The sequence below is a fragment of the Magnolia sinica genome, chromosome 2 (assembly GCF_029962835.1).
Source record: "Magnolia sinica isolate HGM2019 chromosome 2, MsV1, whole genome shotgun sequence".
In the NCBI taxonomy this organism is placed as follows: domain Eukaryota; kingdom Viridiplantae; phylum Streptophyta; class Magnoliopsida; order Magnoliales; family Magnoliaceae; genus Magnolia; species Magnolia sinica.
The window spans coordinates 1,977,229-2,002,971 of NC_080574.1; the positions used below are offsets into that span (position 1 = coordinate 1,977,229).

The window sequence follows — 25,743 nt, forward strand, 5'->3', positions numbered from 1 at the left end:
GAACCAAGTTGAATTGAGCTTTTTTGAGCCGAGTCGAGATGAGCTAGCTCGGTTCGTGTACACCCCTACTCGCCCCTTATGTTTATCTGCCATCCATCATGTTGATATGCTATCAAAAACCTAGATGAAGGTCAAAAACACATATCAGCTTGATCCAAAACTTTTATGGCCCACAATAAGTTTTTAATAGTCAATCATCACCGTTTACTGTGGTATGGTCCACCTGAAATTTGGATCTGTTTCGTATTTTGTCTCATACTCTAAAATGATCGGGAAAAACAGATGGAAAGCGTGGATATAGAATACATCCGTCAATGTGGGCCTCACTGTAAGGTGAGGCCTCGTACCTAATCCGCTCCCTCATGGTGGGGCAGAAGGGTCGAGTGAAGCTTATCTGCCAGTTGGGATACCGAGTGGATGGACCATGGCCCAAAAAATCGAGGTAATTGTGTGATCTCAACCGTTCAAAATGTAATTTCTGCAAATTACGGAGCTGGAACGATGACTATGACCCGGATGTTTCTAACCATCCATCTGCAAGCCAAAGCACTGATCGGATGACTAAGATAATCCGACCTCGCAATCTTCGGCTATGGACAAATTCATGCGGTGGTTCACTAGATCAACGGTCCATAATGGAGATATTGATCAAGCTAATCTCAGGCCCAAACAGGAGCAACAATGGCCTTCCAATTATGGGCTGGCCCAAGGCCCATCCTTCAATTGCGTGCAAAGATGAATTAGAAACAACGGTCCGAAAAAATCGCTAGCAAATAATAATAAAACACTGGCCTTCATAGGAAACGGATTGGCTACTCACCCTGCCACTAGCCAATGGCTACGGTCGGTGCTCTGTGGGCCCACCATGATGTATTTGTTTCATCCATGCCGTCCACCCATTCTTCCAAATCATTTTATGGTATGATCCCAAAAATTAGGTTGATACAAATCTCAAGTGGACCGCACAGTGTAGATTGAACGCTCACGGATAAAAACTTCTTAGGGGCCACAAAAGTTTTGGATCAAGCTGATATATATATTTTTTTCTCTTCATCTAAGTCTGTGTGACCTAATAAACAGGTTAGATGTCAAATAATCATTACAATGGGCTCTAGGAGGTTTTTAATGGTGGACATTCAATCACTACTGTTTTCTCATGGTGTGGTCCACATGATATTTAAATATAACTAATTTTTGGTATAAAGCTGTAAAATTATCTTTAAAAAGGTATGGACGGAGTGGATAAAATGCATACATCATGGTGGGGTCCACATAGCACCGACCACTAGCCACCATGCTGGTGGCAGCGTCACTAGCCAAACCGAGTCCGCCTTCATATGGACTGCATCATCTCTTACCGTTGAGATTTTGCCGAATGGAAATGGCAGGACCCACTAGACGATCGGTCGGGATCATCTCATGGTCTGTCAGAAGGGGCCAAGAAAATATATCCCAAAAAAAAAAAAAATCAAGCTTATCTGCCCGTCCATCTGGTGGGCTACCAAGTGGATGGACCGTGTCCCAAAAACCCAAACAAATAGGCAATCCTAGCCGTTCTAACATACAAGCTCTGCAAATTGACCCTGTGGGCCACTAGATCAACGATCCAAAACGGAGATAGATATTTGTGGTCCCACTCTGGAACAACCACGGTCTGCACCGCGAGTCAAAAATCTAGAAAATCAAAGAAATGTAAAACCTTGCTTAAATTTCCAATTTTACCCACCCCTGAATACCTCCTAAACAGAAGCAGAGAGAAAGCGGAAAACGAAGACGCCCCAACAGAAAAATCCGCTGATAACAACAGCCCTCAGAAATCTAAGCAAGTTAACTTCAACAATAGCCAGGTCGCTAACCTGTTCTTTTCTCTCCTTATTCACAACTCAGTCTCCTCTTTTATCACCCTAATTAGGTCAGATCTCAACCTCCTTGAACTAGGTCTCTTCCCAAATCCTCATATTCTCTCTCCATAGGTAAGGAGTCTGTTTCTTCCATGAAAATTCCATGTGGAAATAAGTAAGTTCATTGACCGTTTTTCCATCTTTGCTTCAAACCCAAAGAAACAAGAAGCGAAGTATAGAACAAATTCGTTGGATCGAATCAATGGGTACCCGAAAGGTTTTTCCGTTGGATACCCATTTGAATTTGATGGATGAAGGGTCTGTTAATCAGGTGATTTACAGGAAGATGGTGCTGTTCGTTGGTTCTTGTTGGATTTTCATCAGGACTTGTCTGTTCTGGGTTTTCGGATTCTTAAACAGATATTCTTTCAGGTAATGAGAATTCGAAATTGGCTATTGATCAATTGATATTTGAATGGATTGTAATTGTGTTGGTTTTTCCATTGACATTTGAATGAATTGTAATTTTGTTGGTTTTTTAATTGATATTTGAATGGATTGTAATTGTGTTGGTTTTTCTTTTGCAGGTTTCGGATTGAAAGTAGTTCTAAGATGGATGATTCGAATTGTGATGTTCTTAACCTAAAAGAAGATGAAATTGGAGCGGAGAAGGATTCCAGATGTTCTGATGGTGCAGCTGAAGTAATCGATTCAGCGGAATCGGAGGATGATGGGTTTGGCGAGAAGAAGAGTTCTTTGAGTTTCAGTTTTAAGTTTCAGCTGCAGAGTCCAGAAGACATCCGAAGAAGCATCGAAGAATCAGATGTTCATGGTTGGGAAGAAAAGATATCGACCCAAACGACAGAAATGCATCAATATCGTTTCCTAGGTAGTAAAGATTTTGCCGGTTTCACCGAAGAACCGGAGATCATGAGTTTCAGTGTCAAGGAATCATATATTGATTCCGAAGGCGATTATTCTTCCAGCACTAAAGAGGCACCTGATATCGAATTCGAAGACGGGTTTTCGTTGGATAAAGACTTCAAGCATATGAATTCAGAAGCAGAAGCTCTTACTGAAGAACTACTCACAAATTCCTGTGCGGCTGATGTCTTCAAAAGAGAAGAGGAACCTGAAAATTCAAAAGCCCTGCATCCAACTCTCTATTCAGAAATTCATACTTCAGGTGGAAGAGACATGATTGATGAAGTTAGTTTAGTATCAGAGAAAGGGTTGTCTGGTTGTGATTCAGACCCAGAATCCATGAGTCTCAGCGATGGTCTTTCTGTTATGAATCCAATAACAGATTCGGATAGAAACGAATTTCTATCTGAGATGGATGTCGAGGGGTTCACGCACGAAACGGACTTACTGGAATTCATGCAAATTTCAGCAGCAACCTGTTTGCGGAATTCGTTTGCTTTGGATATGGATTCTGATGATTTTAGCGACGTGTTTTCTCCCATCAATAGCCCAATCGATGTTTATAAGCTGTATCTTTCGGATACAGAATCATTGGACTTCAGTGATGTATCTCGAATAGATGATTCAGTTCTATCCAGCGAACTTCTGTCCGAAAGAGATTTCCCAGAATCAGAACGTGGCTCAGATGACTTCAACGGAGGAGAAACAGAATCCATGGATGAATTACAGGAATCTGAACGAAACCATTTAGCGAATTCTCAGATTCCTGAAGCAGGAACCTCTAGCAAGAATCAAACCAGTGATGCAAATCAATCTGACGGTTTTCAATCAGAGAAGGATTTTGGCGAGCCTAAACATGAATTGGAAGACTCAGATGGAAACAAGGCAGAGCTCACCAATGATGCAGATCAATTGGGCGGGACCCAATCGGAGAATCTGTCGAATTCAGACTACGACGACTCAGACGGATTGGAATATCTATGGGAACATCAGGATCTGATGGAGCAGCTGAAGATGGAACTGAAAAATGTGCGGGCGACCGGGCTCCCGACGATCATGGAGGAATTGGAGAGCCCCAGGGTGACAGATGATCTGAAGCCATGGAAGATGGATGAGAAGTTCTTGCAGGAAGATCCGATGGACGAGCTGCAGAAATTCTACAAGAGCTACAGAGAGAGGATGAGAAAGTTCGACATTTTGAATTTTCAGAAGATGTATGCAATAGGTGAGTTTCAAAGCCCATTCCCTCTGTTTTGAGTTTTCTATTCTCTTCTTTTGAAATTTCCAGCCCCTCTGTTTGTTATTTCCACCCACAAAAGAGTAATTTCGTCATAGAACCTCCAACAGGTGAGATGATATTAAAGGGAGACTCGGATTTACATCTGACAGGTCGCTCACGTGTGCAAGGTTAGGTGGGGACCACTGGACATTCCCTGACCTAAGAATGAGGGTGGTTCATTCATCAGGTGGGCCACACCTGTGTGAGAAAAAGGACCATCACGTAGCTTCGGGTTCCCTTTTTCAAAAATCAGGCTGGTCTACTTATCATGTCGGCCGCTATTTACAGAAGAAGTGGGCCATCTGATTATCTGATAGTGCTGACTTTTAATACGGCGCTCTAATTGGACGGGCCCCACCTGATGGATGGCTTGGATCTCTCATCTGACTTCCACGTTGACACATAGGGGCATGTAGTGGGTTACCTTATAATACACGCGTGTGCACACACACCACATGAATTGAGGGGTTTTGGCGTGATTTTACAGTTTCCCTGTTGTGTTCGGAAGTTATGTGGGGCCTAAAGAGATGCCAGTGAGAAATCCACTCCGTCCATCAGTTTCTAGAACAAACAATAGGACATGATTCTAATAATCAGACAGATTCAAAACTCAGGTGGGCCACACGACAGGAAACAGTGAGACCGTTGAAACCTTCCTGGAACGGACCATGATGTTTATATATCATCCAAACCTTTGATAAGATTATTACCACTGGAATAAACTAGAGGCACAAATATCATCATGATCTAACACTTTTGTGACCCCACAAGGTTTCCAATGGTGTGTGTTCAATCCCCCCCACATATTTTGTGGTGTGATTCACATGAATTTTATATCTACCTGATTTTTTTACTCCATTTCTATTGGGAACGTGAGAAACCAATGGACGGAATGGATTCCTTATGGGTATCTTCGTGGACCCCACATGGCTTTTTTCTCCACAGGAATACGTGGGCAGGGGGGACAGGCAATTCGCGTCCCTATGGTGTGACTCACCTCCCTCTTGGATTGGACTGATTTATAGGGTCCGCAGTGAATATGTGGGGCACACCTGATGGACGGGGAGAAATGATTGGGTACTGCCCCTTGGAGGAGGGACACGGCCTAAGTGGGGCTATGTGGGGCCCGCCGTGATATATGTGTTTTATCCACACCGTCCATCCATTTTTCCAGATCGCTTTGAGGCATGACCCCAAAAAGGAGGTGGATCCAAGGTTCAACTCGACCACGCCTGAGGAAGTAGAGGTGATAATGACAACAACATTGAAACCTTCCCAAGGCCCACCGTGATGTTTATTTGCCATCCAACTTGTTCATAAGGTCAGGAAACCACAAATATCATCTTCATAAAAAATTTTAGGGCTTCAAAGAAGTTTTTAATAGTGGTCGTTCAATCCCCAATGTGTGGTCCACTGGAGCCTTAGATCAATCTCCTTTTTGGGCTAATGCCTTAGAATGATCTGGGAAAATTGAGGGACGGCATGGATAAAACATATATAACACAGTGGGTCCCACGGAGCCCTTGCCTGAACCTAGCCTGTCCTCTCAGTGGGCAGGACGCAGTCAGCGTCCCATACACAGCAGACGTACAATTGGGTAAAATCAGGCTGAAAATAACATATAAGGGTAAAATCAGGCTGATCCATTCATGATGTAGGTCATGCATGTACGTTACTGATTTTAATGGGCGGCCCACCTTATCTTTGTGCGGGTCTGATATTCACAATGATACAAAGCTTTTGTATGGTTCGGATGTTCTACAAATATGACAAATTGCCGGGAAAAATCTTTGATAAGATGGGCTTATGCTACAAGGGAAAGTACCTTATAATCTCTTTTTGTTATTGATGGTACAAGGGAAGACCGACTTAGAGTCAACGGTCACAAGTCGGCAAATACCATGCCGACCCAAAAAAAAATAAAAATAAAAATAAAAATAAAGATAATAATCGTTAATTAAAGCTTTTAGTCTCACCACACGATTGAGTGGCAATGGAAAATCCCTCCATTGAAACCTTCGGGCCACACTAGAGTTATATGCTAACCCTTCCTAAGGTGACTCCCACCAGGTCACCACCAACCCTACGAGGTTTGATGGTAGGCACTTAATTTTCATTGTTTTAAGCTGAGGTCCGACTTGAGTTTTGAATGTAAATGTATTTTGTGTATTCCTGAAACATCGGGCCCCCCAAAAAGCTTTGGATTACAGAGATTCCGTATCATTGGACCATTTATCCTGTAGGGGCCATAGTCAACACGTCCTCACCTAATAATCAGGCTGGTCCCCTCGTGTACCGTCCAGGTACCAGGAACATGGACATTTAGGAGGAAAACGATCAACGCTAGCTATTTATTTTTCTGTCTGTAAATGCGTCACCCTGATTTGGGACCAGACATGGTTGGTCTCACCCACCTCAATTTAGCGCATCCGTACCCCCTTGGATACGAATCGGATTGGATGGTGCTAGGTGTTGTGGGGTCTACCATGATGTATCTGATTTTATCTATGCTGTCCACCAATTTTGCTAGCTCATTTAAATGCATTAGCCTAAATTGAAGTAGATTAAAAGTTCAATTAAACTACACTACGGGAAACAACGACAATATACTCACCAAATAATACTTCACCGGTTGTTTTTTTTTTTTTTTTTTTTTGGATTTAGCTTGTATTTTCTCTTCATCTAGGTCAATGTGACCTCATGGATGGCAAATAAGCATTACGTTGGACCCTAAGAAGGTTTCAATTGTGGGTGTCATTATCCCTACTGTCTCCTGTTGTGCGGTCCACTTGAGCTAAGGATCTGCTTCATTTCTAGGCTTGCGCCCTAAAATGATATATACATAAACGGTGGGCCACATGGAGGTGGTGTTGGGTCGACACCTAATCTGCTTTCCTTCGTGCGTACAACGTAGGAAAAGAGGCGGACAGGCTTTAGCAATGATGAATATTCTGGCTGCTGATCATTTGGTGAAGATGGTGATTATTGTCCAACCAACGTTTGTTGAGGACGCTAATTTCCGCAAACAAGCGTTCGACAAGGAAGCTCTTTGTCTGTATGCAATCCATGCCGTCCATCACCCAGGCCAGCTCATGTTAGGACGTGATCCCAAATCCAAAACTCAAGCGAGCCCTACTGCAGGAAACAACGGGGATGGAACTCCGACAGGGAAGGTGAATGCATCAACGTAAATGAAAAAAAAATAATAATAAATAAATAAAATCAAACATCAGCCCGACCCAAGAAAGTTCCAAAAGCGGTGGCCCCCATTCCCAATGTTTCCTGTCATGTGGGCCTACCAACTGGACGATTTAGATTGGTATTGCATGCCACGTGTAAACCGGCCCACACGCCAACTTCCTGACCCCATTTTCCCCTTATTTGGCAGGCTTTCTCCAACTCAAAGACCCCCTTCAATCGATCGCTAGCCGGAAAAGCTCCACTCCGACGCTTGCCTCCCTCCTCTCGCAAAATCTCCGGCGACGCCGCCACCGGAAATCTGACACCGATCCCACGGCCAAGTTCATCAAAGAACTCCAGAGCGACTTGGAGACAGTCTACGTGGGCCAAGCCTGCCTCTCATGGGAGTTCCTCAACTGGCAGTATGAAAAGTCACGTGACTTGCCAGAATCTGACCCATATGGCTGCCGTCAGTACAACCAGGTCGCCGGAGAATTCCAGCAGTTCCAGGTGCTGCTCCAAAGGTTCCTGGAGAACGAGCCTTTTCAAGGTCCCAGGGTCCAAAACTACGTTAAAAATCGCTGCGTGCTCCGCAACCTTCTTCAGGTCCCAGCAATCAAAGGTGAGAAATTTAAAACACAAAACATTCAAATTCAACGGTTTTTTTTTTTCCTTCCACGTGTCTCTCCTGAATAACATCCAAGCCATGAAAAAGGTGAGCTGCATCTTGATGATCATCTGGGGCGAAAATCAGGATGGCCCATTTATTAGCCTGGTCTCACAATCGGCTCAATGGAAGGATGATCGTTTTACTTAGTGTATGCACGTGGCCCACCTGATGATTAGGTTGTTCCTGTTTACGGTCCAGATGATATTAACGGCTTGGATGTTCCGTTGAAGGAACACATCATTGCAAAATTAAAACTCTGTATGTGAAAGTCAATACACAGCGCGCTGTACACGAACATCTCTCTAATTTCAAACCTTCGATTTCCTTGCCGGGAGTTTTACTGCGAAAGACCAATTTGCCCCCTGAGAGTAGAACTAGAGCAGTAGAGTCACCAGGGATGAAAGCAGCTTGTCTCACACATGCGTGGGCGAAGTTGTCCTGTCATTTTATATTGCGACAGGGTAACACGTCGTCCTGCGCGGACGCAGATTGCCTAGGAATGCTGTAACAAGAAGCTAGGTGGGGTCTACAGTTATGTTTGTGAGAAATCCAAACCGTCCATCCATTTTTTGAATTGTGCACGGGTGGGAAATCGTACTTTAGGTCCGGTATGGTAAAATCAGCTATACCGGAGGCGGGATTGAAACGGAAATGAGAAAGAGACAAAGCATGTGTATCTACGCTGGGATAGGAGGCAAAGGGTGCAAAGAAATGGGGGGACATCAGCTATCAAATGGCTTCTGCAAGCTATACCAAAAAGGAGACTGTTTCTTATATGGAAATCTCTAATTATTAGATGAGAGTCTTCCCGGGGAAATTTTTGTTCGAATACCACCATTGAAACAATAGAATTTTCCCAGAAAACTAAGTAATATTAAGGTTTGGGCCCAAAATGAGGCAGATCCAAAGCTTAAGTGGGCTACATGACAGGAAAAAGTGAGGATTTCACGTTCATCTCATCGTTGAAACATTTGTGGGGCAACCTAAGTTTTGGATCAAGCTAATATTTTTGTATTCTCAGTTCATACTAGTATGAATGACCTTATGAACTGTATGAATGGCATATAAACATCATGGTCGACCTAGCACATTTCAACGGTAGGCATCTCTATGCTCACTTTTTCCCATCGTGTGGCCCACTTGAGTTTTGGATTGGCCAAAAATAGTAAGTATCCTGTTTGGCTTCACAAAGCTGTTTTGGTAATTTTTCTAGCTCTTTTGGCATTGGGCGAAACTCCTAAAGCCCAAGGATGAAAGAGTTATAATCAAACTAAGTAAAAACGGAATTAAAGGAAGTGACTGTCCATCCAGAGGTATTTGGCAAATCTGGCTTGCGAGAGCTAAAGTAGCTTGGTCTACCCCAAAATCATATATTTTATGCTTGATAACTCATTCTGGATTATGAAATACGCCCAATCTAAAATCCGACTGGCCGAATTACTTCTGTCATCGACCAGGCCTTTTCTGATTTATCTTGGCCATGAAACATTCCGCAACCCGCTGTGCATCATGGTCGGATGCAATATGCTTCCGTATTAAAGAAATGAGGGTGATTGAATAATCTTAATTGTTAGATTGGAAAGAAAAGATGGACGGTTAAAACATGTTCGACCATGAGCCCATGCTTAGTACTCAAATTCGATTGTTAATCAGCCTTTTTATTTTTATGCAGTCACGTCCACCTATAGTCACCCGTGTAGCTTATGTGGGCCAATCTCAGGGGTGAGTTGGCCGCATGTTGCTATGAGGCACGTGTGTGAGATCCTCATCGTGCAATTCCCGCTATCTACATGCCTCATGTAAAAACGAGTCAGTCCTTTTGTGCAGAAGTGGCTCATCTGACAATCAGATTGGTTTTGAAAACAAGATATCCACTTAGTGAATCACTCGATGAGCGGCTCTGATCTTCCATACGTGTACCCAATCACCACAGTGTAGTTAGCATATGGCCTGTTTGATAAAATTAATGGCTGGAAACCGATTTGAAGCCTAACCAATAACAAATGCAGAGGATTGCTCGAAGCTAAAGAAAGAAGAGAGGAGAAGAGGCAACGGAGTGATTACGAGCGAAATGCTGACGATTATGATGGAAGAATCGATGAGGATTTTCTGGGAATTCATAAAGGCAGACAAGGACGAAGCTAATGTGATCTTGAAGGGATTTTCAAGCACTCAGACAGAGCTCCAAGACCCTACTGATTCACAGCTCTTGGCGGAAATCCAAACGGACCTCCAAAAGGTAAAGCTCTAAAAATGAAATCCAACTAAATTGTAATTATTAATCTGGTAAAGCTGACATAACCAAATTGATATATTTTTCTCTAGCAATCATATCAGAGGACTGCACCCAAAACAATAACCTTACTTTTAAGTTGGATTTTAGGGGGCAGTTTGTCTGTCTACCTAGAAGTAGCTCCTGTGAAATGAATTACAATTCCCTAACGCCTAATACATTTGCATATGATCACTCTATCACATGCATAAACAATTGTGATAAAATCGTACTAATGACATTTTAAAGTACATTATTGATATAATTCATAGTCCAGGTCCTTAAGAGGTATGCTAAAATAAATCCTAAGGTATTGAAATAAGATGGGTTGGAAAGGAGTCTTCTTATAGGACCCAACCTGCTTATATGGGGGAGTGACCTTGGGCAAGGGATTGCTTAAGAAAGCTTTCATATTGAAATATTTCAGACCTTTGGATCAATCAAAGGTTAAAAGACCATTAATATTCAAAGGAAAAGATTTGAACTAAAGAATTGAAGGATCAAACTATCAAAAATAGTCCAATCTAAATGTATTTTACTTTTGGATATAACCCATTCAAGGTGAAACACATCACATGCATATGTGCTAATCCCATGCTATTAATTAAGTGGGCCACAATGTCTATACTCCACAAGTGGAACAACCCACATCTCATGCACATGTGATACATTGGCATGTGTGGCAAAGTGGGATATGAGATACTGCCATGGCAAGTAGGATTACGGGATTCTAAGAGTTTTGCAAATACAATATTAAAAATGCAATGGGAAAACTGACTAAAATTCTCAATCTCTTTATATGAAATCACAAACCTTACTATTTTCTCATTGGGTGAATATAAGCCATGGGTTTTCATGAAGAAAGAAAAAATCATTTTTAAACACCATTTATTATAAATAATCAAATGATAATCATCTTCTTTTATTTGTATCAAAATGCAGAGGGATAAGAAGTTGAAAGACATTATTAGAACAGGCAATTGCCTTGTGAAGATGTTCCAGAAGCATCGAGAGGCAGACGGATCGGATCTAGCGGTTTTCTTCTCACAAGTCGACTTGAAATTGGTGTCGAGGGTACTGAAAATGTCGCGATTAACGACTGATCAATTAGTATGGTGTCACAATAAATTGAACAAAATCACATTCCATGACAGGAAACTTCTCAGAGAGACCTCATTTTTGCCCTTCCCATATTGAGATTTTTACAATTTTGCCATATGTTCTTCACATGTATGTCCATTATTACCTTAGGAAAGAAAATAATTGCATGGAAATATGGTTATTTATGTTGCTTCCATTTCTTTAATTTCTCCATTCCATTAGAGGTTTACTCATGTGTATGGGCAATATGGGGTTCGAACTTGTGTGAATTCCCATATGGTCAAGCCATCTGGTGCTCATCATGATGTGACATCCAAACCGTTCATCAGATGGCCCACTTCCTCATGGTAGGCCCTAGTACTAAAATCAGACTAATACAAAACTCAGGTGGGCCACGCCACAGGAAACAACAAGACACAATAGGGAGGGGAACAGCCCCTATTGAGAATTGTATTATTGTGGGTGGGGCCTAATATGATATGTAGGTTACAACCAATCCAGTCATCAGACATCCTGAGTTTTATATTTTCTACAGCCAGCCTCCCCACATGCAGCACATGTGCCAACTTGACAAGTGTATGTGACATCTAAGCCATTGGAATGGTTGGAAGCTTGGGCTGATTGATTTACAGGTGGGATGCGCTTGTATTTGAAGAATCAACACTTTGAAAAATACCTGCCAATCGTTCACGTTCAATGTAGACCGTGCACTAGCAGCCCACCTGATTAGTGGGTCATCTGCATTGTGGGGCTCAACTTATGTGTGGCTGATCAGTTGTCTTCATTCAGCTCACCATCCAAGCATAAAGAATAGACTATTATCTTAAACACCTAACTTGTAAAAAAAAAAAAAACTAAAATTATTTTATTAGTGGAATATGTTTAGAGAATATTATCTGATAAGAGATAAAATGATGGATATTAGGTTGAGATGATTTAGTTATGTGCAAGCAACAGAGGCTAGAGATGACTCTGATGATGATGAGAGATTGATTAGGACATGAAAAGAAGATGCGAATGTGACCCAAAATAAAAACACCCGATTTAGGTGGCGAGAGAGGATATGAATGTTGAAATTATTCATCTAGCTAATCACCATATTCAAGAAGAATCGAGAGGAGGCAAAATATACATAATCACTTATTGAAATAAAAGCTAAACCATTAGAACATTATAAAAATACTCTTCAATGGATAATGATTCTACCAGTCTAGAGCCAGGTGAGCTGCAGGTAGTGAAGCAAATGGGTTCAGGTAGGTTAGGATGGTGAAGTATGCCCAAGTCCAGCCCCTGAAATTGGGACCTAAGTCCTGGAACTATGGGCTGTGGTATTAGAGGCTTCGCTTTAAATGGGGCTCATTGTAAAGTTTTGCAGCAGGTTCAATTAACAAAGGTATGGGATCCAATAAATCTATGAGATTTGATTTTCATGTGGACCTCTGGAAAGTTGAAGATAAATAAACTCTTAGCGACCTGCCGAAACACTACATGAGTGAGATGGAACTATTCCACCCTTTTGATCCATGGTTTAGATGGCCGGCTGGATATAATCGATGATTCTAATGATATGTTAAAATCCAATAGAAAAGTATGGCCCACCTTTTCCTTCCTCCCTCTGCTAAATACAATTTATTTTTGTTGTATGTATCTTTGGAGGGAATTCTTCTCTCTGTAAATAGGAATCATAGAAATTTAGGAAAGATGACAAAGGGATCAAGACAAGTTCATATTCTCATTTCCTATAAACCCTCTTTCTTGGTTTGAATTCAAGTGGGAGATAAAGAGAAAAGTAATATGAACACGTTGAGAGAGGGGAAATTGTGTGGGCCTACTTACTGGTTGTTGCCAACAAATGGGGCCCACGGGCTCAAGGCCAATACAACATCTATCAATGTAAAGAAGTCAGGCTTGCTTGGGCTACTCATGTGGCGTTTGTGGAGATGACAAACGCCACATGAGGTGCTCGAGGTGCAGTTCAGTAATTGAAGAAATTCCATTCAAACGACCTCTTTGAAAAACCGCACCTCCATGGTTTGTCAATAGCCTTAATTCCACCAATGACACCTATTCTACTGAAATCAATGACAAGGCTATCAAAAGAAACCAAAAAAAAAAAAAAAAAAAAAGAAGAAGAAGTAGCTTTTGATGTATAGAAGGCAATTCAGATATAGAATTGATTTTAGCCTATTTTAAAAAGGGTTACATTTTGCACACATGCATGGCATATGTGAGCTATATGTGTCAATGGGACCTAAGTGTGATCACTCATATTCAAGCACCTTATATATATATATATATATATATATGACATTTAACCTTTAAAAGCCTCAAATGTGCTCTTACCCATGCGTATAGATATGTATGTTCAAGTGATTATTTGTGCTACCATCTATCTTTAAGTAACCCACATTTGCTAATATTGGTTTATGCAAAGGAGAATGTGAAATAATAATGAGAAAGAAAATTGTGTTTCTTAAGTGGTCAAAACTTTTAATCCACAAAGATAGTTATTGAACATAGAACAAATAAGAAAAGAGAAAACTCGAATATTTTTATCGCATAATATACGTATAATTTCTCAATTATCCTTACTAATAAAGAAAACTTAAACACTGATTTGAAATTATCTAATATATAAAAAAAATAATTTGAAATATTATATTTATCAAAAATAAAATGTCAAATAAAATTCACTGAAGCAATTTTGACATTATTAGAAACAACTTTTAATAAAGACGAAGATCTTAGAATTGCAAAATTAAGGAAATATAATGAAAAAAAAAAACTAAATTTTTCTTTAAATTACACCTTTAAACCTCACGACAAATGTTTTTTTGTTTTTTTTTTCACAAAATAGATGTATGTGATCTTTTATGCAAGTCAATTGACTTAGACCAACTGTTACATAAATATTAATAAGTATTAATAAGTTGTGTTTTGTAACGATGTTCGGATCAAAAGTTGTGGCTGTTTTACAATCAACATTTCAAATGACAATTTTTCAAGTATTTGCAATGAATCTATTCAATTTGAACACATATGGGAACTAATTATTTATGTAGAATTGAGCTTGATTTTAACAAATTATTTTCGCTTTTGTTTGGTGGTGTAGGGCGGGTTGCGGACAGTTTCATGGCTAAGATGGATCAGAAAAGGCTCGGTCAACAATAAAAATGATCTGGACCGTCGTACCTTAGATCGGGCGTATCTCACAATCCAAAATGAGTAATTGGGCGTAAAATATATGATTTTGGGGTAGAATGAGCTACTTTAGCCAACCAACCCTGCTATGTTAGGTTGCGCAAGCCGAATTTACAAAATACTTCCACTTAATGCAGGTGACCAATCGGGCCCTTAAATCCCATCCAATCCACCCTAATCCGTTAAAATTTGCCTGAGACGTGTTTGGTTTGAGGGAATGGAAGGGATAGGAAGGTTTAATCTGAGATTGGCCGGGCATGCCAAGTAGACTCCATATAGCAATCCCATGGATCTTAAGACAATCCACTGATAACACCATCATTACCTTGAAATCCATGCCATCGACCCAGATACTATTCAATCCCTTCCAATCCACGTGGCCAAACGTGCCCTTAGCATCTTTACTTCTTACGGCGTGGTTCACGACAGCTTTGGATCTACCTTTGTTTTAGTCAAATTCTCTATACTGAATGGACCTTACGTACTAACGGTGTGGATCTAAGTTTTACATCACGGTGGGGGCCTGTAATCCCATCCTGTATCCCACGCTGTATGGACGATGATATAATCCATTACCACTATTCCCGATGTTCGATATTCAAGCGCCAAATATAAACGCACCCTTTGTCCCAACTTCACTTACATGTACATGATCTGGACCGTTCATCATGCGGTCACCTCAGCGATTGTACCCAATCTATATCTAAACTCGCTCACTCATCAGGTGGCCCACATTGGAAACTTCTTGAATGAAGACTACCGGCTATATTTTTGAACCACCCATTTCTTCGCACATGTGCGGCCCATCTTATCGATGGACCGGGCTTGTTTTTGAACGGTGCAATATTTACAGCTCCCACCGCCCCATGGACGTCTCGATACTGCACACACGTGCGAAGACGGCAATTCTAGTGCACTTGTTTTCGGCGCTTGAAGCGATGGACCGTGTCTGGAATTAGCCTGGGCATTTACCACGCGCATCACACCTCTAATAATATGAGTCGAGTTTGATCCCAGCCGTTTAAAGTACAAAACAAATCCGTCCGTCCGATTAAAGCGCTAATAACCATCCGATCTAGGGCATCGAGATACTGGCAATAAGAGAGTCCTTTATCTACCCATTCTCCCCGTAGCTAAAACTCCCTCTACTTATTCTTCGGGAGAGAGATCTGAAAACCTTCCTCTCCCTTTCCAAACCCTAATTCTTCTTACAGAGATCTCATAACCCATCTTCTCCATCTAAAACCCTATTTAGATCATCAGAGATATCTGAAAAATGGTGCAGAGGTTAACGTATCGGAAGCGGCATAGCTACGCCACCAAATCTAATCAGACGAGAGTCGTCAAAACCCCAGGTATGAAAAACACTAGCTCTCTCTCACAGATTCGATCTGTTACTGTTCGTCCGCCGATCGACGTATTTCGGTTCAGTATCATGCATTTTCCTTCTATTTTGTCCTTTTTTCATGATCTCTCGATTTTGATTTCTGTTGGAATGTAATGCATATAGGCGGGAAGCTCGTCTATCAGACAACTAAGAAGAGAGCGAGTGGGCCGAAATGCCCCGTCACTGGCAAGAGAATCCAAGGGGTATTTATGTCATTTCTTATTTCCCCCTCTCTCCATCGCTTGTTCTATGTTCCCGTGCTTGATCTAAAAATCTTGTTTTCTAACCCCACTGCTCGGTTTGGTGCGTTTGTGGGGATTTTTTTTGGGGGGTTTTGTTTAAGATTTTAGGATCGTTTTATCTTTCAAAGATAAAAAAGAAGAAATGATTTTATGACTCTTTTGGAATCATATTCAATCAAGCTGAATTTCTCTTCATATCATTGATATGATTCTGATAATGGATGTTCGGAGTCCAGTGGTAGCATGGGGTTCTTGACAGCGAGTTGTCTTGCTTTCTCGTTTCTTTCGTTTACTTATTTATGATCAAGGTGGGTGTTTTAAGGCCTGTTTGAGTGGGCGGTGGATCAGAGCGGATCGGATTGGTTTTTGCAATCGAAATTGTTTCTGGTGGTGAGAGAAATGAAAAAGGGTTTTAGAAACCCATAGAGCAGCATAACACGTAACAAGCTGCTGTTGTTTCAGTTTCCAATTAGAGAAAAATAAATGTAAGGCTTCCTTGGTTGTCACATCTCATTTTAGTTATAATTCATTATCTATTAGGGATTTTGATTAGTATTGAAAATAATATTGATAAACACGTTTATATAGGCTATGATCCCTAATACATAATTACTGTTAACTAAAATGATATGAACTCATTTTTAAGTGGCGATAAAAAAGCGCCTAAATGCTTAGGGTTTTGCTTTCCATACAAAATTGTCTTTCAGGGTTTGTTTGGATGCTTGGATAACTTTAGTTAAGACAAAAGGTTTCCATGGCCATTGGAGCTTCTTGTGTTTTGGATGCCATTGTCACTTGGGGTGTCAGCCAGATGCATGGATAGGGGTCTGCAAGGGGAAGTCCATGTCCATTGATCTCTATATCTTGTGTGATAGCATATGTTGAAGAGGTGAGCTATGGTGCGTGGTGCCATGTCTCATTCGGGAGATTTGGGCCATGTACTAAGTCCTGAATTGTGAACATGCTCTTTTCCCACATCTGGGTCGTGTATCGTTGGGTTGCATTTGCTGAGTGCGGTTGCACAAGGGATGTGGAGTGAGGAGCATTTTTTTTTTTGGAAACGTTTTGTCAATGGATAGCTGCATTCCAGCCTACCACATGGACACCTTAATAATCGATTTTTGTGAAAATTCTTCCCCAATAGATACCTTAAGTGACAAGTGTATTTAGAGTGTCTGAACCTTCAATATTCATGAGCACCCTGGGCATAAGTGAAGTTTCCATGCATCCAAACATAATAAATATATGTTTCCATTGGAAATTGGCTTCCATGAATTGAGTATTCTGGTGTCAATGGGGTAGGTTGGAATGTTGATTTCCATGGTCAAATGTTCCCATTCCAAATTTTCATTGCAGTTGTACTCTAACAGATGCAACCTAACAATACATTGCTCATTTTTCAGTATAGAGTATGTTGACATTTAGAGCTCACTTAGTATGTAGCCCGAATCTCATGTACCTTAGTGCACCTCTTCATTGTATATCGTACCCTCTTTAGGAAAGGACTTACCTTGGGGTGTCATCCAAACACAAAAATCTCAACATCTATGTAATATAATCCTTGTTCCATGCATCTAAGCAACATAACTAGATATCTTTGAACATATTAGTCGGGATTTGCTGAAGATCCATGGACATGGACGTCTCTCTAGACCCTCTCTATCTCATGCATCCAAATGACCCCTTGGTGTTTTATACGATTAAGAAGGGATATAGAGGTATGTATCCCTATGGAGGGAAATGATAGGAGAATGAATTAGGGACCGCTGGTTGTATTTTCCATTTAATTCTCTTATAATTGCATTAGGGTTGATGGTGGGAAGGATGCTCCAACCGCTAGGATTTGGTAATCCGTGTCCAACCCATCGGGTTTGTGTCCAGGCACAACACGGGGAATTGGCTAGGGGCTAGCTTGACTAGGTCTACCATCCAGATACTCAGCTCACCATTGTTAAATCAGTCAACCTGGGCTTGATGTAGATACAAGTCCATGGCGACATGACCAGACCAATTCATTATTAGGTCTAAACCTCAGGTCCAAATGCAACCCATGGACCTCGATGCTCATCCCAAATGCGGCCCAAAGCAGGTTGGACTTGTGCTTTGCCCAGCCTAGTAATTTGCCACCTAGTGTTAAGGATTGTCATCTTCAAAGTAAGCACAAAATGACAATGAATTATTGTGTTGGGTGGGACAAGGACTTGGTTGACCATTCTTTGTGCTATTGCTCTTTCAATAGTGTTAAGGATTGTCATCTTCAAAGTAAGCACAAAATGACAATGAATTATTGTGTTGGGTGGGACAAGGAATTGGTTGACCATTTGTATGTGTGTTGCTCTTTCAATAGTCTGGATGAGTTTCCTTTGTTTTTTGTGCGTTGCTCTTTCAATAGTGTGGATGAGTTTCCTTTGTTTTTTGTGTGTTGCTCTTTCAATAGCGTGGATGAGTTTCCTTTGTTTTTTGTGCGTTGCTCTTTCAATAGCGTGGATGAGTTTCCTTTGTTTTTTGTGCGTTGCTCTTTCAATAGTGTGGATGAGTTTCCTTTGTTTTTTGTGGAATTGGTTGACCATTTCTTTGTGCATTGCTCTTTCTATAGTGTGGATGAGTTTCCTTTGTTTTTTGTGCGTTGCTCTTTCAATAGCGTGGATGAGTTTCCTTTGTTTTTTGGCATTAGATTTTATTTCTTTCTTAGTGTCATTGACAACTGAGTATTTATTACAAAAATAGAAGGCTAATAAAAGAAAGATGCTAAATAGATAAAAATACCTAATGAGATTTTGTTGCCGAGCTGGCTGATTGGATTATCCCTCCTAATTAGGAGGCTTGAGTCTACTTGCTGATGGGCCAAGTGTGCGTTCTTGGCATGACCAATGGGTCTTGGGCCCAGTTGACATGGTTCAGCCCGCATCACTAGTGTATATCCTAAGCATTTAACACCATTCCCCTCTAGAAATTTGAGGATTTTTTTTTTTTAATCTGTCACTATTCATCTTTAAAATGACCTGAAATTACAAAAAATACAAAAGAAAAAAGGTGGGTCCTTACTCATGCCTCAGTGGTAGACTCACAAGAGTTTCAACACGAGGGCATGAGTTTGAGTACCCATTGTGGCGAAAACCCACTGTGGTGAGTGCGTGGGTGTGTGGAGTGTGAGTGCGTGTGTTTATAAGAAAACAAAAGAAAAAGTTGAAAAATACTGATATAGTGCATCCATGTGCAGATCTAAACTCCATACATTTATTTGAACAATCTACATTCCAAACATTTTAAAAGAAATGTTTTTTGAAAATTGCTTAAAATTATATAAAAACCTACAAAAATTGAAAATTATTTAAACATGTTAGAATGTAGCAAGATTTGATCGATTTGGTAATATAATGTTGAATTGATAAATTTGCAGCAACCTATGATTGAGTCCAGCAACTTGATCATGTTATTGTGCCTTCATAATCCCAGATACAACTTCATTCCAATGTTTATCTGATTCATGGGAGGCCAAAATTAAAGATGGAAGCTTCGCTGATATCGCCTTTTTGTTTTCTGGAAGGTGTTTTAATAGTAACTTGCCATACACTATATTTCAGTTGCCCATGGAATTTTGTAGAAGCATGTTTTTCTTTAACACAGGTCTTATGCTTAAAGAGTTATTGCAAATGCAATGTGATGGACGTCTTCTTGATTCCCCTATCCTAGACTCCTAGTTTCTTGATGAATTTGATTGAAGAGATTAAGGATCTCTTTTGTTTCTTCATTTTGTTAGCCCCTTTTACAAACCTTGTTTGATTTGGTTAGTTCAGCAACTTTTATCGTGCCTTCATAATCCCAGATAGAACTTCTTTTTGGTGTTTATCTGATTCATAGGAGGCCAACATTAAAGATGGAAGCTTCGCTGATAGCACCTTTTTGTTTTTTGGAAGGTGTTTTAATAGTAACTTACCATACAATACACTTATAGTTTGCCATTACTGGAGCTTGTTTAAATTATATTGCTATTCTAATCAAGAGCAATAAGGAGGTTCTATTGATTCTGATTGATTAGTGACTTGAGCAGAGCATATGTTTGCATTTAGACATTTTGGAAATGGAACCTACCTTATAAAGGATTCTATTTTCTCATTTTTTTTCTTCCAGATCTCATTTTTGGAGTTCTGTGTCCAGTTTATATCTCATTCTCAGTTGATATTTTGTTGTTGTGTATCCCCTTCACTGACAAAAGTGGAACTTGTTACTTGGCACATCATCCAGTGTGCTCTTCATTGCTGAAAGGTCCTAAGAACGTTTTTTTTTTTTTTAAATAATAATAATAATAATAATAATAATAATAATGGTTATGTACGAACAAGACTGATCATGCCAATCCTTCTATAAAAAAATACTTATTGTGTCAAGACTTGGGAGCATTGCGACTTGCCAAGCTGTCTATGTTTTGATGCAGCATTTTAGTTCTCAAATGCCTTCATATCCACTTATTTCTCAATGAGCTGTTTGGAATTTGGATCCTTGCACTTGATGGTCCATTCTCTTCTAACCAATTGTTTGGTGCCTTCATGGTTTTAGGATTGATGTGTCCACCTACCACCTCCAATCTCCAACATTAGGTCCCTGTGCAACCATGATTGTCCAATACCCTCTCCCTACATCCTTCTCTTACCCTGGCCTATGTCTGTTTCTATGATAGCTGTCCAACATTTCCCTTTCTAATATTTCTGTCAACCAAACACCATATTTACTAATTTAAAGATCTGTAACTCATCGTGATGAGCCTGGCTTTTGTGATGAGTGAAGGCTTTCTCGTTGTATATTTACACGCATGCGGCATTGTATACACATGTGAGAAATTCTCCAATGCTCTCAGAGCTCTATAAGTTATAGTGCTCTATCTGTTTTGAGTAACTTGGTATTGCCTAACAGAAGTGATTCTTTAGAATCCTAAGCAATACATGATTATTATTATTATTATTATTATTATTATTATTATTTTTGAGATTGTCAGATTGGTGTGATATTTGCATCCCCAGGGAATATATGGATCTAATGTTCCATCTAGGTCCCAATCATTTGAAATGTTTTTTGTGCAAATGCAACTAGTAGCACTGCAACTTATAGTGCACTAGGAGCACTTGAGCATCTCTCTCTGGATATAATGAAAATGTAAAGAATACCATCTTCACTTGGTAGTTGTGGAAGCCTCCCATGTATATGCTGATATTATTGGTCTTGTCTCAGATTCCACACCTGAGACCTGCAGAATATAAGAGGTCGAGATTGTCAAGAAACAGGAGGACAGTCAACCGTGCTTATGGTGGGGTTCTTTCTGGAGGAGCTGTTAGAGAGAGGTGGGCCACTATTATTCCAATCACAAAATAGCTATTGCCTATAAATTATTTAGTTGTTGTGTGAAAAGGGAAGAAATTTAATTGTTGTCTGGTTTTCTTCATGTGTTATTTTATAGGATCATTCGAGCCTTCCTAGTGGAGGAGCAAAAGATTGTGAAGAAGGTGTTAAAGATCCAAAAGGCCAAGGAAAAGCTGTCCACCAAGAGCTGAAGAGGATAGATGAAATAAGCAAAAAGCTTTTGGGTTTTTGTGAGCTCGAAAGAAATTTTGACTTGATGATGATGAAATGGTGAGATGTTTGAGTGCCTTCTTTAAAGGGTATTGATATCTTCCTGCATATTTGGTTTTGGACCTCTGTTTTAGTACTACATTCCATGACGCAAAGCCTTTTGTTTTCAGATTGTTTCTTCTTTTAAGAATGTTTGCTCAGTGCTTGGGTTTTTGCTTTTTGGGGTGGATGGGATATGCTACTGCTTTAGCTTAAAAATCCTTCTGAGGATTCTTTCCGTATGCCAGCAGAAAAAAGAGTGTTTGGGTTAAAAGGTTTATGCCCCCTATGGCCTAGGGGCTGCCCGCCACAGTTGGGATGATCCTAGTCATCTGAATGATCTCAAGTGATGGTGATGAAAAACAGCAAGTGTTCTACATCAAGTAGTCTGAAGAAAGTAATGGGCTGTAATCATCTGATAAGTGTGATCATCTTCTAAGTGTTGTGCCAATCAATTGGGGTTGGCTACATTAATGCTGCACCAGCCATTACACTCTATCAAGGACAAGCTTGTGGTAGGCTGATGGTCATCTACCTTCGCCCACTTCCTTTTGGGTATACTCCTAGCCCCTACAGATCCTCACCGACCCACTTTAAACTGGTGCAATCCTGGGTCTTGGTTGCACATGACCGAACCATTTAAGTGTACTGATCATCTTATTAGCTATGGTGCTACTCCTAAGTTCCCATCAATGCATTTATATCTAATTCTATCGTTCTCGGCTTGCTACTCATCCTCCTCAACATCCTCCTTAACCGCCAATGTTGTCCCATAAAGCATGATCCCAACCTGGATCGAGGATTGCATCAGGTTGGTGGGCGGCGTCGCACTTTTGCCGTAACTTTCATCATGATCATCAGGAAAAAGTTATTGTATGCAAAAGAAAGGTAATCGGTTGAAGCAGGTGTGCCATCCAACATGATGAGAATGTGCAATTGAAAATATTGCCAACGGTCAATCTTGTCTGCCATGTCACAGGCATCCAAATAAAAAGACGTCTACTCAATTCTCACTTATTTTCTACTATGTGTAGGCAGAAGCACTAGATAAAATTATGAGATCCAGTTTTGCTTTATTTTTGGTTCAATGCATGGTACGAGCCGGGGATCTTAAAACAATATTTCAAGAGATTGAATTTGTTGTGAATCAGCGCACATCCGGGGCCTTTTTCGGTATTATATCCTCATTGGTTGAGTTGTTTGCCCATCAGAGAGTTCCAAGGATACTGTACCCCCTCTGCAGGGGAAGTAGGTGCAATGCACTTGAATATCTAACTAGCAGATTTCTTTTTCAGTTGGGGGCCATAGTTTCCTATAATCACGCATGGGGTTTGTATGCGTTTTCAGGATTTTGAGAGATTATTGATGTGATGGAATGACGTCACTGGATCGGGTTGGGTAAGATTCCATGCGCCAACAATGAGAATAAGGCATAGTCAAACATGGGATTCGGTTGGAATTGTAATTTTAGGGCTTTTTCATTGGTTGATAAGGAAAGGTTATTTTACAAAAACCATCTAATTAATACTGAATTTACATCCGTTCCTGTTTTGCGAAAGGCCATCTCATTAATAGATATCATTATTATTCCACTACGAATCTGTCGGGGCAGATGTGCCAGCATAGGGTAGGGGTCGGTGTCTTGGTGGGCTCTACTGTGATGTTTATGTAAAATCCGCCACCAACATCAGGTGGGGCGCCCTATGTTAAGCTGCTGAGGGGCCAGAAATCAGCTCCATCTATAATTCACCACAAGATTAGAAACAATATACAGGGCACTGTTCGCCCGTTTTTTCTCCCGACTGTTCGGTTTGGTGGGGCCATTTTCATTAATAATCTCTCTGAATTTTTGTGGCACCCACATGATGTGTGTGAACTCCACTCCGACCATTAGATACCTAATTCCAATTCAGGCCAGAGCCAAAGAATCAAGCTTACGAATTATTTAAGTAGGCCACGCCAACGAAAGTAGTTTGGAGAGATAGGTCCACCATGATGATTATATAATATCCACTTTGACTATTAGATGCCATTTCAAAATTTAGGTCTGGGGCTAAAAATCAAGCCCATTCGTGATTTAGGTGGGCCATACCAAGTTAAACAGGAGGGCCATCATTGCACTCTATACTTTTAGCAATCATGTGGTCTACTTAAATCCTGAATGGGGTAATTTTTAGGCCCTTGGCCTAGCACGAGGTGACACATATGTGGTTGAATGGATTTTATATAAATATCACAGTTTAGCCTACCCAACTACCCTACCGGCCATTAAAGAAATGCAATCAAGGTAGCTTTTTAAAATCCTTTTTTAAGAAGGTACTGCAATATTTTATATATATATATATTTGCGTAAAATTTATTTTAAAACAATGGCAAGGGTATGCAACGTTTATGTTTTACCAGTAACTTGGGGGAATTTCAGGGCCATTTGATCTCGGACGTGTCGCACACATGCAACCAACATGTCATGAGGTGGTATCATTTCCTTCACCATGGAAAGCTCTTTGAATGCACCAAACCATGAGAAAAGCATTGGATTCCTTTGTGGTCCACACAACTGAACCCCGATTACTTCCTCTACAGCCCCCAGGAAGCAGAAATTTGAGCCCACAATGATATCGACAATCCCGGGACTATTCCCGCTAAAGAAAGGAGACCCACCTGAGAAATCCTTCTCAACTCCCTCTTCTAACACCTTGAGAGGTTCTTAAACAACTCTTCAATAGCTGCCTCTTGTTCTTTCCCCTCACGTTTGATGACTATTCCACTGCTAGGTAGAAACTGTATTGATGAATTTACCAACATTAGTCAACGAACCATAATCTGGACTAGCAATAAGATGGTTTTAAGCCTCGAACGTGCCCCACCAGTCACCTTCATGGCTAACCCCTGACTCATTGCAGCTCGACTCAAAACTGGGCAAGTCCCCAGCAAGTTGGCCCAGCCCGAGGTTGATGGGTTGGGCTTAGAATCAACCTTTCAACCCAATTTCATGTTTGGTCGTATGCAGTTACTTGGGTCGAGTCTACTTGGTCCATCTTCGTGAGTTGACTCAACTCCTTTGGTCCTGAGTCGAGTCGAGTCGATGGTGACTTGTGGCGTCGAACTGGGTAAGACCGATCCGAGTTGACTCAGACGAGTTACATCAGGATGTATCGAACCATTCCTTGGGCTGTACCATATGGACGGTCCAAATCCATCTATGAACAGCCACATCTCCTGGTGCAACTTGGTGCACCATAACTAACAGTGCAGTGGAATTTTCACATATGGGTCTATGTTGTAAGGGAGTATGAACGAACCTTGTGCTCATAGAAGTGGGCCAAAACCGGGCTTTGGCTTTCATGTAAGGATCCAATGGTAGAAGGGGAGGATCCTTCCACGTCTCCTCGATGTATTCAAGGATGATGAGTGACTCTGAGATGGGCCGTCCATCATGAAGTAGGATAGGAACCTTCTTATACAGAGGATTGTAGTGTAGCAGTGACTCACTTTTGTTTCCAAGATCTTCTTCCACGTATTCGTATGGTATGCCCTTCAGCCCTAGGGCCATTTCCACCCTCATGCAGAAAGGACTACCAAACATCCCATGCACCTTCACTCCCTTTAAGTGCATGCAAATGGGTGGTTTATATAGAGTTTTCTATGCATTTTCCTTGATTTGAATTTGATATTAGGTGGGCCGTACATTTTATTAGTCAATGGTGATTATGGGATTAAAATAGGAATGAAAGTAACAAAATAAGGTAAATGTAAGAGTTTTGTCTTGGCTGACACGCAAAGTGGATATGGTGTCATGTGCTAGTTCACCACCATTTTGTAAATGGTGGTGACTTGTCCATTCACCACCATGCTAAGTGTAGGTAGCATTGTGGATATTGCATGTCTAGAATCACATTCATCAAGCGATCCTAACCATCCAATTGATGGGTAACAGATGAATGGTTAAGAGTGAAACATTTTGCGGTCCCAATTTCTAAGGAAACAATAAGATGTTTACTGTATTGTCTAAACTAAAATTTGGACCATACTCCAACAACAA

At 40.7% G+C, this 25,743-nt stretch overlaps 3 protein-coding genes and 2 non-coding genes across 6 annotated transcripts; 4 read left to right on the forward strand and 1 right to left on the reverse strand.

Moving 5' to 3' along the window:
• The first annotated feature begins 1,581 nt into the window (after positions 1-1,581).
• On the forward strand, positions 1,582-11,472 carry LOC131231479 (uncharacterized). Of its 2 annotated transcripts, XM_058227689.1 has the most exons (5): positions 1,599-2,273; positions 2,429-3,990; positions 7,433-7,846; positions 9,904-10,133; positions 11,109-11,472. In XM_058227689.1, the coding sequence occupies exons 1-5, from the start codon at positions 2,104-2,106 to the stop codon at positions 11,361-11,363; spliced, it is 2,631 nt and encodes an 876-aa protein (XP_058083672.1). In that variant the 5' UTR covers positions 1,599-2,103; the 3' UTR covers positions 11,364-11,472. The 2 variants fall into 2 exon arrangements, with proteins under 2 accessions (XP_058083679.1, XP_058083672.1); XM_058227696.1 differs by lacking the exons at positions 9,904-10,133; positions 11,109-11,472 and adding an exon at positions 9,567-9,890 and having other exon boundaries at positions 1,582-2,273.
• A 4,134-nt stretch (positions 11,473-15,606) lies between these two features.
• Positions 15,607-21,862, forward strand: LOC131231489 (large ribosomal subunit protein eL34). Its single transcript, XM_058227706.1, has 4 exons — positions 15,607-15,823; positions 15,979-16,058; positions 21,324-21,433; positions 21,550-21,862. The coding sequence occupies exons 1-4, from the start codon at positions 15,745-15,747 to the stop codon at positions 21,641-21,643; spliced, it is 363 nt and encodes a 120-aa protein (XP_058083689.1). The 5' UTR covers positions 15,607-15,744; the 3' UTR covers positions 21,644-21,862.
• Positions 19,547-19,673, forward strand: LOC131238448 (small nucleolar RNA snoR83). Its single transcript, XR_009167856.1, has one exon. It is a non-coding gene; the product is annotated as a small nucleolar RNA snoR83 (small nucleolar RNA).
• LOC131238447 (small nucleolar RNA snoR83) lies at positions 19,917-20,043 on the forward strand. Its single transcript, XR_009167855.1, has one exon. It is a non-coding gene; the product is annotated as a small nucleolar RNA snoR83 (small nucleolar RNA).
• Positions 21,863-22,428: 566 nt separating the features above from the next.
• On the reverse strand, positions 22,429-25,254 carry LOC131237990 (glutathione S-transferase U9-like). The gene is made up of 3 exons (XM_058236121.1): positions 25,004-25,254; positions 24,397-24,468; positions 22,429-22,543 (listed from the first exon to the last, which is right to left on the reverse strand). The coding sequence occupies exons 1-3, from the start codon at positions 25,252-25,254 to the stop codon at positions 22,429-22,431; spliced, it is 438 nt and encodes a 145-aa protein (XP_058092104.1).
• Between the last annotated feature and the right edge of the window lie 489 nt (positions 25,255-25,743).